The sequence below is a fragment of the Oncorhynchus masou genome, chromosome 16 (genome assembly GCF_036934945.1).
Source record: "Oncorhynchus masou masou isolate Uvic2021 chromosome 16, UVic_Omas_1.1, whole genome shotgun sequence".
Lineage (NCBI taxonomy): Eukaryota > Metazoa > Chordata > Actinopteri > Salmoniformes > Salmonidae > Oncorhynchus > Oncorhynchus masou.
The window spans coordinates 16,119,482-16,132,209 of NC_088227.1; the positions used below are offsets into that span (position 1 = coordinate 16,119,482).

General features: G+C 42.4%; 1 protein-coding gene across 1 annotated transcript in view; it reads right to left on the minus strand.

Moving 5' to 3' along the window:
- The window catches only part of pex7 (peroxisomal biogenesis factor 7), a 31,041-nt gene extending 18,520 nt beyond the window's left edge, over positions 1-12,521 (minus strand). The window contains exons 1-7 of the mRNA XM_064990924.1: positions 12,163-12,521; positions 11,803-11,860; positions 11,518-11,671; positions 11,213-11,290; positions 10,983-11,094; positions 2,356-2,462; positions 1,835-1,948 (exon numbers count right to left, since the gene is read on the minus strand). Coding sequence (XP_064846996.1) covers positions 1,835-1,948; positions 2,356-2,462; positions 10,983-11,094; positions 11,213-11,290; positions 11,518-11,671; positions 11,803-11,860; positions 12,163-12,268 — 729 coding nt within the window. The 5' untranslated portion in view covers positions 12,269-12,521. The remainder of the gene's footprint in view (positions 1-1,834; positions 1,949-2,355; positions 2,463-10,982; positions 11,095-11,212; positions 11,291-11,517; positions 11,672-11,802; positions 11,861-12,162) is intronic.
- Positions 12,522-12,728: the final 207 nt, after the last annotated feature.

Genomic DNA, 12,728 nt, shown 5'->3' on the forward strand with positions numbered 1-12,728 from the left:
AGTTTTGGCAAGTCGGTTAAGCCATCTACTTTGTGAATGACACAATACATTTTTCCAACAATTGTTTACAGACACATTATTTCACTTACAATTCACTGTATCACAATTCCAGTGGGTCAGAAGTTTACATACACTAAGTTGACTGTGGCTTCAAACAGCTCAGAAAATTTCAGAAAATCATGTCATGGCTTTAGAAGCTTCTGATAGGCTAATTGACATCATTTGAGTAAATTGGAGGTGTAGCAGCGGATGTATTCCAAGGCCTACCTTCAAACTCAGTGCCTCTTTGCTTGACATTATGGGAAAATCAAAATAAATCAGCCAAGACCTCAGAAAAAAATTGTAGACCTCCACAAGTCTTGTTCATCCTTGGGAGCATTTTCCAAACGCCTGAAGGTACCACGTTCATCTGTACAAACAATAGTACGCAAGTATAAACACCATGGCACCACGTAGCAGTCATACCACTCAGGAAGGAGATGCGTTCTGTCTCCTAGAGATTAATGTTCTTTGGTGTGAAAAGTGCAAATCAATCCCAGAACAGCAGCAAAGGACCGTGTGAAGATGCTGGAGGAAATGGTTACAAAAGTATCTATATCCACAGTAAAACGAGTCCTATATCGACATAACCTGAAAGGTTGCTCAGCATGGAAGAAGCCACTGCTCCAAAACCACCATTAAAAAGCCAGACTACTCTTTGTTCTCTGGTCTGATGAAACAAAAATAGAACTGTTTGGCCATAATGACCATCGTTATCTTAAGAGTAAAAAGGGGGAGGCCTGCAAGCCGAAGAACCCCATTCCAACCGTGAAGCACGGGGGTGGCAGCATCATGTTGTGGGGGTGCTTTGCTGCAGGAGGGACTGGTGCACTTCATAAAATAGATGGCTTCATGAGGTAGGAAAATTATGTGGATATATTGAAGCAACATCTCAAGTGATCAGTCAGGAAGTTGAAGCTTGGTTGCAAATGGGTCTTCCAAATGGACAATGACCCCAAGCATACGTCCAAAGTTGTGGCAAAATGGCTTAAGGACAACAAAGGTATTGGAGTGGCCATCACAAAGCCCTGACCTCAACCCTATAAGATGTGTGGGCAGAACTGAAAAAGCGTGTGTGAGCAAGGAGGCCTACAAACCTGACTCAGTCACACCAGCTCTGTCAGGAGGAATGGGCCAAAATTCACCTAACTTATTGTGGGAAGCTTGTTGAAGGCAAGCCGAAACGTTTGACCCAAGTTAAATCATTTAAAGGCAATGCTACCAAATACGAATTGAGTGTATGTAAACTTCTGACCCACTGGGAATGTGATGAAAGAAATAAAAGCTGAAATAAATCATTCTCTGTACTATTATTCTGACATTTCACATTCTTAAAATAAAGTGGTGATCCTAACTGACCTAGGACAGGACATTTTTACTAGGATTAAATCTTGTCGCCAGGTCACCTTACCCCTATACATATCTACCTCCATCACTCCAGTATCCCTACACATGTAATATGGTATTGGATCTGACTTTTTCAACATTTCCTGTATATAGTATGCTTGCTTACTTAATAATTTTGTGTATTTCATATTTCCTATTCTTATTTATTTTTTTCAAGTAATACATTGTTATTGATTATCCCATTGTTGGGTATTGAGTTTGAAAGAAAGGCTTTTCATTGTGCATGTGACATTAAAACTTGAAACTAACAAACCAAATATTGAAATACCGTTATGTAAGGTCAAGTAAAAATCTAAACCGGTCCATGCATCAACAACGGTATATAGTAAAATACGGTTTACCACCCAGCCCTAGTATGGTGTATGGGTGAGAAGGGATGCTTCATTACCTTTACTCTTCGTATGGCGTAGGAATGGCCTCGTAGGCGTGACAGAGGCTGCCGGACATTCCGTAAGTCCCACACACACAGGCTACAGTCCACTGCTCCGGTTACTATCACATTCTGAGGACAGCCCAGACAGAGTGGGTTAAACAAGTATCCCAAACGTACATACTGTACTAACACAGGCATGTTATTAACTGTAATTAGAATTAGGGGAAATTCATATGAATCTTTATGGCAAGAAATGCTGAAGACCTTTTACAACCTATAGGGGTCTTCTCACATATAAATATGCAACATATCATTAATAACAGCGACAGTGAGGCTAGTATATGGCAGAGGTGATTGTACAGTATCTCTGTTCTCAATTCCAGGATGGGTTTTATTCATGGTTGAAGCGTTGGCATTTTAAACCTAAATGTCTTTAGGTCCACTTCATAAACTCCTGCTTCCAAGCGTCAAATTAAATGTTTTGGGTTGAGGTTTTAACAGTGGGGGGGCTGTACTGTAGTAAAGTACCTCGGTACCTGATCGTATTTGCACCAGTCACAGCTGAGGATCTCTGCCTTGTGGGCTGGGATGGCCAGCCTGCACCTCCCTGTCTTCACATCCCACACTCTCAGCGTCCCGTCCCCTGGTGACAAAAGACAAGACTAGATTCAGGGTTGAAAGAGTCCCAGACACAGGCAGCCATGCTGTTCTAGTCATGACTCACACTTCCACAGTCAACTGTACCCACACTCAGCCTCCCTCCCACAATCTACCACAGGGTTTTGGACCATGACGCTCATTTCAAGGGCCACCTCTCCCTTCACAGAGGAAGGAAGGCAGGCAGGCAGCAGCCCCCATTCCCCCTGGCTCATCCTGGATCAGATACAGGACCAGGGACATGGGAATGTGGCCCTGCCTGCCAAGGGACTGCGACACTCATCGGCACAACGACAGCCAGATGGAAGCATTTTAAGATGGTCTGGACAAGATGCTCTCACTATCCACCCTCCCTCCACCCCCCTCCCTCTCCTCTTTCTTTAACACACACTCAGACCTAAGCTGGAAGGGGCTTCCTGGTGAGATTGTAACAATGGGTTTTTAGGCCACTCCCTCTGCAGTCTGCAGTGAATGACCTCGGCCGGGTGTTCAGTGTCTATTACAAGTATCAATGGAAACCTGCTGCGTCAGCTGAAAAGCCTAATGCCAACTTCACACCCTTTCACCCTATACAATTCTACACTACAGCATAATACTACACCACAGCATACTGCAAAATCAAGGTTTACATTTCAATGTTTTTTGCATTTCCCATCTAGTCCTAAATCTACAGCTTAAATATGAATCTAGAGGCTTAAATATTATGATTAAATATTTTATACCTGTACATACAGGTATTTGAATTTAAATTTTACCTTTATTTAACTATGCAAGTCAATTAAGAACAAATTCTTATTTTCAATGACGGCCTAGGAACAGTGGGTTAACTGCCTGTTCAGGGGCAGAACGACAGATTTGTACCTTGTCAGCTAGGGGATATGAACTCTCTAACCACTAGGCTACCCTGCCGCCCCAAAGTATAAAGTGTTCAATACATGTTATTACTGTGTATTCATTTGTGATATTTGAAATTAAGACTTATTTTTCAACTCTGCCATTTCCATTGGAAATATGTTTACATACTGTATCAGCATTGGATTAATGTGGTTTGAAAGAAACCCTCTAGACATTCTATAATGAATAGGTGGTCTATTCAAGCAAAACACTTTTACAGCCCCATGCCATTTCCATGGAACACATATCTTGCAGTAAAGCTGGGACAATAAACCCTCAATTATCGACACCAACCATACCGATCACTTATCGCAGACATTTTGCTGACATTGTTCAGTACGATAAGTAGCCCGTACTAGAGAAATGTGAAGTTTAAAATGAAATACGTTTGCTAATATGGGTGATTGTTAATGTGACAATTGATTTTTTTTAATTGAACCTTTATTTAAACTAGGCGAGTCAGTTGAGAACAAATTCTTATTTACAATGACGGCCTACCCCGGCCAAACCCAGACAACGCTGGGCAAATTGTGCGCCGCCCTATGGGACTCCCAATCACGGCTGGATGTGATGAAGCCTGGATAACTTGATGGCTACAACCATCAAACTCGTAGTAGTAGTTTAAAGGATAATAAAATAAAAACTGTGGAGCATATTAATGTTATAAATATATTGTTCTATTTATAGTTATGTCATCAATTCAGGCGATTTATTGCTATATGGATTTTTGTCCATATCGCCCAGCTCAAGCTTGCAAGTCAACATAAGGTCGGGTAAATGTGGTTTGAAATATGTCCAGTCATTCTGGAATAAAGAGTTGGTCTGTTTGCAGCAAAACACTTCCACTAATTAATCTCATTGATCTGTGGTCATCCACTTGGAAGAGCAACTCATTGCATTGTAAAGCGGTGTGGAGCCGGTCACAAGGCATTGCCTTAACTTCTTTGGCATCTCTTCTGTGAAGTCCATCTAATTCTGTGAAGTCCATCTAAATTTGGAAAAAGTCATCCAAATCTAGGTGAAATACGTGCATACTGAGCTTTACTCTCTGTGATAGTCTGCACTGCATCACAGCATTATGCTAAACCACATTATGTCGCTCTCAATGTCATGGAACACTGGTCACTTCAATGGTTACAAACCCACTTCATATGTATATACTGTATTCTAGTCGAGGCCTATCCTATTTAACTATTGCTGTACATATACCATTCCATCCTACGTATTCTACAGATATACTAAACTGAACAAAAATATGAACGCAACATGTAAAGTGTTGGTCCCATGTTTCATGAGCTGAAATAAAAGATCCCAGAAATGTTCCATATGCACAAAAAGCTTATTTATCTCAAATTTTGCACACATGTTTTTTACACCCCTGTTAGTGAGCATTTCTCCTTTGCCAAGATAATCCATCCACCTGACAGGTGTGGCATATCAACAACTGATCAAACAGCATGATCATTACATATGTGCACCTTGTGTTGGGGGCAATAAAATGCCACTCTAAAATGTGCAGTTTTGTCACCTGACACAATGCCTCAGATGTCTCAAGTTGAGGGAGCATGCAATTTGCATGCTGACTGCAGGAATGTCCACCAGAGCGTTTGCCAGAGAATTTAATGTTAATTACACTACCATAAGCCATTCTGATAGGCTGGGCCTGGCTCCCCAGTGGGTGGACCTGGCTCTGAAGTGGGTGGGCGGGCTATGCCCTCCCAGGCCCAACCATGGCTGCGCCCCTGCCCAGTCATGTGAAATCCATGGAGGCCACTGTGTTTTTGGGGACCTTCAATGCTGCACACATTTTTTTGGTAGCCTTCCCCAGATCTATGCCTCGACACAATCCTGTCTCGAAGCTCTGCAGACAATTCCTTCGACCTCATGGCTTGGTTTTTGCTCTGATATGCACTTTCAACTGTGGGATCTTACATACAGTGCATTTGGAAAATGATCAGACCCCTTGACTTTTTCCACATTTTGTTACAAATGTATTTAACATAAAGAACTGAAATATCACATTTACATAAGTATTCAGACCCTTTACTCAGTACTTTGTTGAAGCACCTTTTAGCAGAGATTACAGCCTCGAGTCTTGCTATGACGCTACAAGCTTGGCACACATGGATGTGGGGAGTTTCTCCCATTTTTCTCTGCAGATCCTCTCAAGCTCTTTCAGGTTGGATGGGGAGTGTCGCTGCACAGCTATATTCCGGTCTCTGGCTTAATTTTTGCTTTGACATGCACTGTCAACTGTGAGACCTTAAATAGACAGGTGTGTGCCTCCCCAAATCATGTCCAATCAATTGAATTTACCACAGGTGGACTCCAATCATAGCAAAGGGTTTGAATACTTATGTAAATAAGATATTTCTGTAAGCAAATGATTGAATACATTTTAGAATAAGGCTGTAACGTAACAAAATGTGGAAAAAGGAAAGGGGTGTGAATGCTTTCTGAATGCACTGTATACACACACACACTGTCAAACGTTTGGACACACCTACTCATTCAAGGGTTTTTCTTGATTTTGTAAATTGTAGAATAATAGTGAAGACATCAAAACTATGAAATAACACATATGGAATCATGTAGTAACCAAAAACGTGTTAAAAGGGTGGCTTCAAAGTAGCCACCCTTTGCCTTGATGACAGCTTTGCATACTCTTGGCATTCTCTCAACCAGCTTTACCTGGAATGCTTTTCCAACAGTCTTGAATGTGTTCCCACATATGCAGAGCACTTGTTGGCTGCTTTTTCATTCACGCTGTGGTCCAACTCATCCCAAACCATCTCAATTGGGTTGAGGTTGGGTGATTGTGGAGGCCAGATTATCTGACACAGCACTCCATCACTCTCCTTATTGGTCAAATAGCCCTTACACAGCCTGGAGGTGTGTTGGGTCATTGTCTTCTTGAAAAACAAATGACAGCCCCACTAAACGCAAACCAGATGGGATGGCAAATCGCTGTGGAATACTGTGGTCGCCATGCTGAAGTAGCCAAGTGTGCCTTGAATTCCAAATGAATCTGTCCACTTTACGTTCCCATTAACGAAGAGAGGCAGCAACTCACAGACAAACTCCCACTGTCACTCCTATTGACTGAAACCACTGCAGAAATGAATTCCTTGATGGCTTTTCAGGACGCAGCGGGGAAAAAAAACGTTGCCAATTACGAAAGTGAATCACGGCGAAAGGGAGGAGATGAATGAAAATTGTTAAAGAGTTTCTGAGCGATTAGTTAGGTCAATATTCAGTGTTTGGGATGACCTAGATGCTGGTGTTTGATAGCAACTTTGCTTTTTTTTGGTTCGCTCAGGGCTCGACTCACATTTTTAATTACAGTGAAATGGATCCATGGTGGAGATTGCAGCCTCACAAAGCCACTTGCCTGTAAAGCTCTCCTTCATCCCTGCCAAGATGCTGCAAGCAGGCAGGGCTTGTCGCCGTGGCCCATCTTGGAGGAGCGAGAGAGAGAGAATATGGGAGTTCCAGATAAGCACTAATCAGCAAGTGTCAGCATTGTGTGCCTCCCCCCATCCCATCCCATCCCATCCCCCCTCCCCGGGGATGTTGAGCAGAGGCTGTGTACGTTTTGGTTCTACAAAGCTGTATTTATATTAACATTCAATAATCAAGGCATTGCATTCAATCTTGCACCATTCGATCAATTATCAGTTATAAACATGTATTTGTCTTCTTGATATGCTGCCTGCAGCCTGATCTATGTTGCCTGTGAGCACATGACAGACAGTTGTTGGTCAGAGCACATGTCCATAGTCACCGGAAGAGCGCGTACTGTATTAATCCTGCTGTAGAATTAATTACAGCCAGCAGGTGAAACAAACAACCCAAAAAATAACGAGTCACTCAGAAAAACTAGTCATGACTATCGAGTGAGTAAAAAGAGTCATTCAAAAATAACGAATTGTTCGTGAACTGCACATCACTTACCCACGTGTGGGTGCTTTTAAGGAACACAGCTTATATAGTATAGAAAATGCAATCATCCATTTATATGGCACTGATATATCCCTAAAAAACCTAGCCAATCCAGAGTTTGCGTAACCGAGTGTGGATTTAAATACTGTGCTTTTGGAAAGCTGTAAGGCAGCTTTGACAATACGCAGTTCTGGATCAAGTGTCTTAACTGCAGGTTCTGGCTTCTGCGGGTGTAGGGTTACCACCAGATCTCACTCACGTCGCATCTATTACTATGTACCCCTGCTGAGGCAGCATCCTGCAAACCTCTCTCTCCCATCTCCTCTCGCATCCCATGGACCAATACAGCTGTGCTGTGGGATCTGTGTGCATGCCTCACAGCCCTCCTATTGATTTTCACCCACTTCTCATTACCTGCTTGGTAACACCTTCAGTGTCAAGGCTTTAAAAGGAAAACGGGGACCTTCCATCAACACTTCGCTGTGTTATCATAGCTAATGGCTCTCGGGGTAGGCTGCCTTACTGAGCGAGATGCAGAGAGCGAAGGATAAGATAACCTACCAGGGTCTGTGTGTGTGTGTGTGTGTGTGTGTGTGTGTGTGTGTGTGTGTGTGTGTGTGTGTAGTGGGGTGAGGGGGCTAGCCCCTGAAGCTAGGTAAAAAAATGTCTCACACACTAAAACCATTGTCTTCACAATTATTATATTGTTCTACTGTGCCCCTTCATGGCAGATCATTGGGGGATCATGTGCAGTGTATATTAAGGAAGAAATACGCAACATCATCATGGGGTAAAAATCTGGTACATTTCACCAGATGTATCATATTTTGATATCAAACCAGCGGCGATCACCAGAACAGATATGATGATGTGATTTCAGTCAATCTTTACATACACTGAACAAAAATATAAACGCAACATGCAACAATTTCAACATGTTTACTGAGTTGCAATTCGTAGAAGGAAATCAACCAATTGATATGAATTCATTAGGCCCTAATCTATGGATTGCACATGATTGGGAATACGGATATGTATCTGTTGGTCATAGATACCTTAAAAAAAGGTAGGGGTGTGATCAGAAAACCAGTCAGTATCTGGTATGACCACTACTTGTCTCATGCAGCACAACACATGTGCTTTGCATACAGTTGATTGTGGCCTGTGAAATGTTGTCACATTCCTCGTCAATGGCTGTGCCAAGTTGCTGGATATCGGCAGGAACTGGAACATGCTGTTGTACACGTTGATCCAGAGCATCCCAAACATGCTCAGTGGGTGCCATGTCTGGTGAGTATGCAGGACATGGAAGAACTGGGATATTTTCAGCTTCCAGGAATCGTGTACAAATTGCTATGACATGGGGCTGTGTTCACAACATTGACATCAGCAAACCCCTCGCCCACATGACACCATACACATTGTCTGCCATCTGCCTGGTACAGTTGAAACCGAGATTCATATGTGAAGAGCACACTTCTCCAGCGTGCCAGTGGCCATCGAAGGTGTGCATTTGCCCACTGAAGTCGGTTATGATGCTGAACTGCAGAAAGGTCAAGATCTTTGGTGAGGACAACGAGCACGCAGAAGAGCTTCCCTGAGACAGTTTCTGACAGGTTGTGCAGAAATTCTTTGGTTGTGCAAACCCAGAGTTTCATCAGCTGTCCAGATGGTTGGTCTCAGACAATCCCGCAGGTGAAGAAGACGGATGTGGAGGTCCTGGGCTGGCATGGTTACACATGGTCTGCAGTTGTGAGGCCGGTTGGAACGTACTGCCAAATAACTAAAATTATGCTGGAGGTGACTTACGGTAGAGAAACTAACATTCAATTGTCTGGCAACAGCTCTGGTGGACATTCCTGCAGTCAGCATGCAAATTGCATGCACCCTCAAAACACAAGACATCAGTTGCATTGTGTTGTGTGACAAAAGTGTACATTTTAGAGTGGCCTTCTGTCCCCAGCACAAGGTGCACCTGTGTAATGATCATGCTGTTTAATCAGCTTCTTGATATGCCATACCTGACAGGTTATCTTGGCAAAGGAGAAATGCTCACTAAAAGAGATGTGCGTATGAAAAGCTTTTTGTGTGTATGGAACATTCCTGGGATCTTTTACTTCAACTCATGAAACATGGGACCAACACATTACATGTTACGTTTATATTTTTGTTCAGTATAATTCCCCCAACTCTTACAAAGGTAAATATACCCTCTATCAAATCATTGTTAGGATCTTTGAAACGTATTTGACTAGTAATAGGCGTACAGCATTCCCTTATAAAACAACATTTTTCTGATACATCTGTAAAAATAGAGTAGATTTATAAAGAGTAGAGTAGATTCATAAACCGATAAACACCCTGGTGTTTAACGTTTTGTGTGTTCAATTTCAGTTTCGCACACAGAAAAATGAACCCACTCAACCCACTAAAAGTGAACCCACTGAACCCACTAATTTTTTTTAGATGTTCCTTACACCCAAAAACAATGTCCTTGTGACGTCCCATGACAATTTTTTGCGTGCTGGGATAGTACAATGGATTCACATCTTCTCTTGCGACTACTGAACTTTTCCCTGGCTGAACACTGGAACACAGACTGTAGGCTATGACAAGACAGCCCCTTATAAACGAAAGTTATGGCAGAGCAAACAGAGCCTGGTTAATTCTGATATGGTCTCCACAGAGAGGCTCTGATACCCATCAGGGCCCAAGACTTATCGGCGGTGACAAACCCTGTTAGCAACCAGCCCTAGAGTGCTGCGACTGGAAACTGACTGTGAGAGGGAGGACGCTGGAAGCTAAACGGCTCATGTTTAGATGAGATCAGTGTGGCAACATGTATCTGTTTTCTAACAGAAACAATGTTATGTTCACGAGCAGCACAAGAGCACTGGAGGTCGCATGATCCAGATAATTGATGGAGATAAGCACTCATGCTAAATGCAGGTTAAGTCCATTGATCTTTTGTTAAAGTCAATTTGTTAAGTTGTAACATACAAAACCTATTTTCTTTGAATGTTTCAGGAGCACAGAAACTGTGGACAGTGCTTCATTGGCCCTCTAGCATAACATAAACAGCAATAATAATGAATGTAGGCCTTAACCTTTTAGAAGCATGAGTTACTATATTCTACTCTATAATTCAGAATTGAACAATAAGAAAATACTTACTATGAAAGGCTACAGCTGTACTGATTAACAGCAATTGTACACTGCTTCAGAGGCAGCGCGATAGACAAGTGAATCAGAACTAGAGCTTTAGTGACACCATGTGGTTAAGGTAAGGCATTACTATCAATTTCTGGATGTAAAAGAAACCTGATTACAAATCAAATCCATTTTTATTTGTCACATGCGCTGAATACAACAGGCAGACCTTACCGTGAAATGCTTATTACAAGCCTTTAACCAACAATGAAATTCAATAAATAGTGTATTTAAATATTTACTAAATAAACTATAATAAAAATATAATAAAAAAGTAACAATAAAATAACGAGGCTATATACTTGGGGTACCGGTACCGAGTCAATGTGCGGGGGGGTACAGGTTAGTCGAGGTTAATGAAAAAGTCACAAACCTTGATCGACCTAAAGAATTTAAATTCTACTTGAACTAATGAAATATCCAAAGCATTAGTGACCAAGGCAAGTGTAACTGTACTCACCTGATGCTGAAGCAAAGCACCCTGGGATGTGAGGAGACCACAGTGTGCTGTAGATGACCCCTTCATGACCCTGAAGGGTGCAGAGCGACTGGCCGCCACGGCTGAGATCCCACTGTTGGAACAACAACTCCACTCATAAAACAAAGCCATGCGATTTGTTTTCATCCAATCCAGTTTGACGATCAGTGTGTGTGTGATGCCAATACTACCACCGCCATTTTGAAACACACCACTTTGGCTGTGCGGTCCCATGAGCCTGACACCACCAGGTTCTCCTCCCGGGTCTGACTCCAGTCTACAGAATAGACCTGGGAGAACAGGAAGTCCATCAACTAAAACTAGACTAGCAGAAAATGTGTCACATATGATAATGCATGGACCAGTAGGCTACAGTGATAACATTGTCCTTCAGTAATTATACTGTACTTACAACAGTATTACAATGACGTATTGTAAGATGGAACCCTAAAATTGTATGCTTATAATAGTTACATTGGTAATATGATGATAAGCTCATGCAAGGTAACAAGCCCACCTCTTGTGTGTGCTCTTTGAGCACCTGCAGTGGCCCGGGCTGGGGGTTGGCTGTGTCCCAGACCTGCAGAGACCCGTCTCCTCCTCCGGTCAACAGGATATGCTCATTACTCTCACTCCACGTCACGTCAAACAGACCATCATTCCAGTCAAAACTGCATGAGACAGAGGTAGCAATACGGGGAGAGGATGCATCAGCGTAGCTGTTTGAGTGACTGTTGAATGTGTGATGCATTGTTGTCAAACTGTGTCAGTATGAGAAATTCAATGTTGGAAAGTTGATTACCTTTTCACAAGACAGATCCCGGTCTCGGTCTGCTCCAGCACAAGCAGTGTCCCACATCCTTGAGAACACACGCCCACACACACACTTCATTAGAATGAATGCAAGTAAGCATTGCATTAAAGTGCAACAAGTTCTTGGTTTCATGATAACACTATGGAACCTAGCTAAAAACAATGGATGTCATATTGTAATCGCCGATAGTAACCCACAATAAATATACACTTGCAGTCTCGAAACTCTCAACCCGTCAATCACAATGTGACATTCACCTGAGCCCTGCTCTTCGATTTTGTCGTGGCGAGATTAATTTATGAAATCTACACAGATTAATTTATGAAATAGTCTACACCGTTTATTCACCTGCAATCCCATAATACTGGGATGTCGCACACGCCAACCGTGTTGGAATAAACGGTGATATCTCCACTGCATAGCCGTGTCGAGCTGGGAACTTGAATGTCTTCATAACCTCTCAAGTTGTTTGGTGAGTTGTACTATGTCACTGCCTCGTCAAACAGAGCAACACTTGGTTGTAATGTTTAACCTGCCCAAAATAGTTGTGTGCGCGCATAGTTTTATGGAAATACAATAGGCTACACCGTAACAAAGCTTTATTAATCAGGAACGTAAACATATATTGTTAATAAACATTAATCTCTAGTGTATGGTCTCAACACTTCCTCGTTTGCGAGATCACCACGGAAGAACAAAGATCACAAGCCTTCTGATTGGTGAGTGATTTTTTGCAAGCTCCTCATTGGTCGAATGGCTTTGAGCACTGATTTACTGATCCCAAATCAGCCCTTGTGTGATTTTTAAGGGGCTTCGATTAACCTCACCCGGGTGCCCTGTAAGAATGTTTTCCCGGGTAAAAGTTGATTGTATTTATTTTGGAACCGGTCTGACTCCCAAGCGTGAGCCAGGTG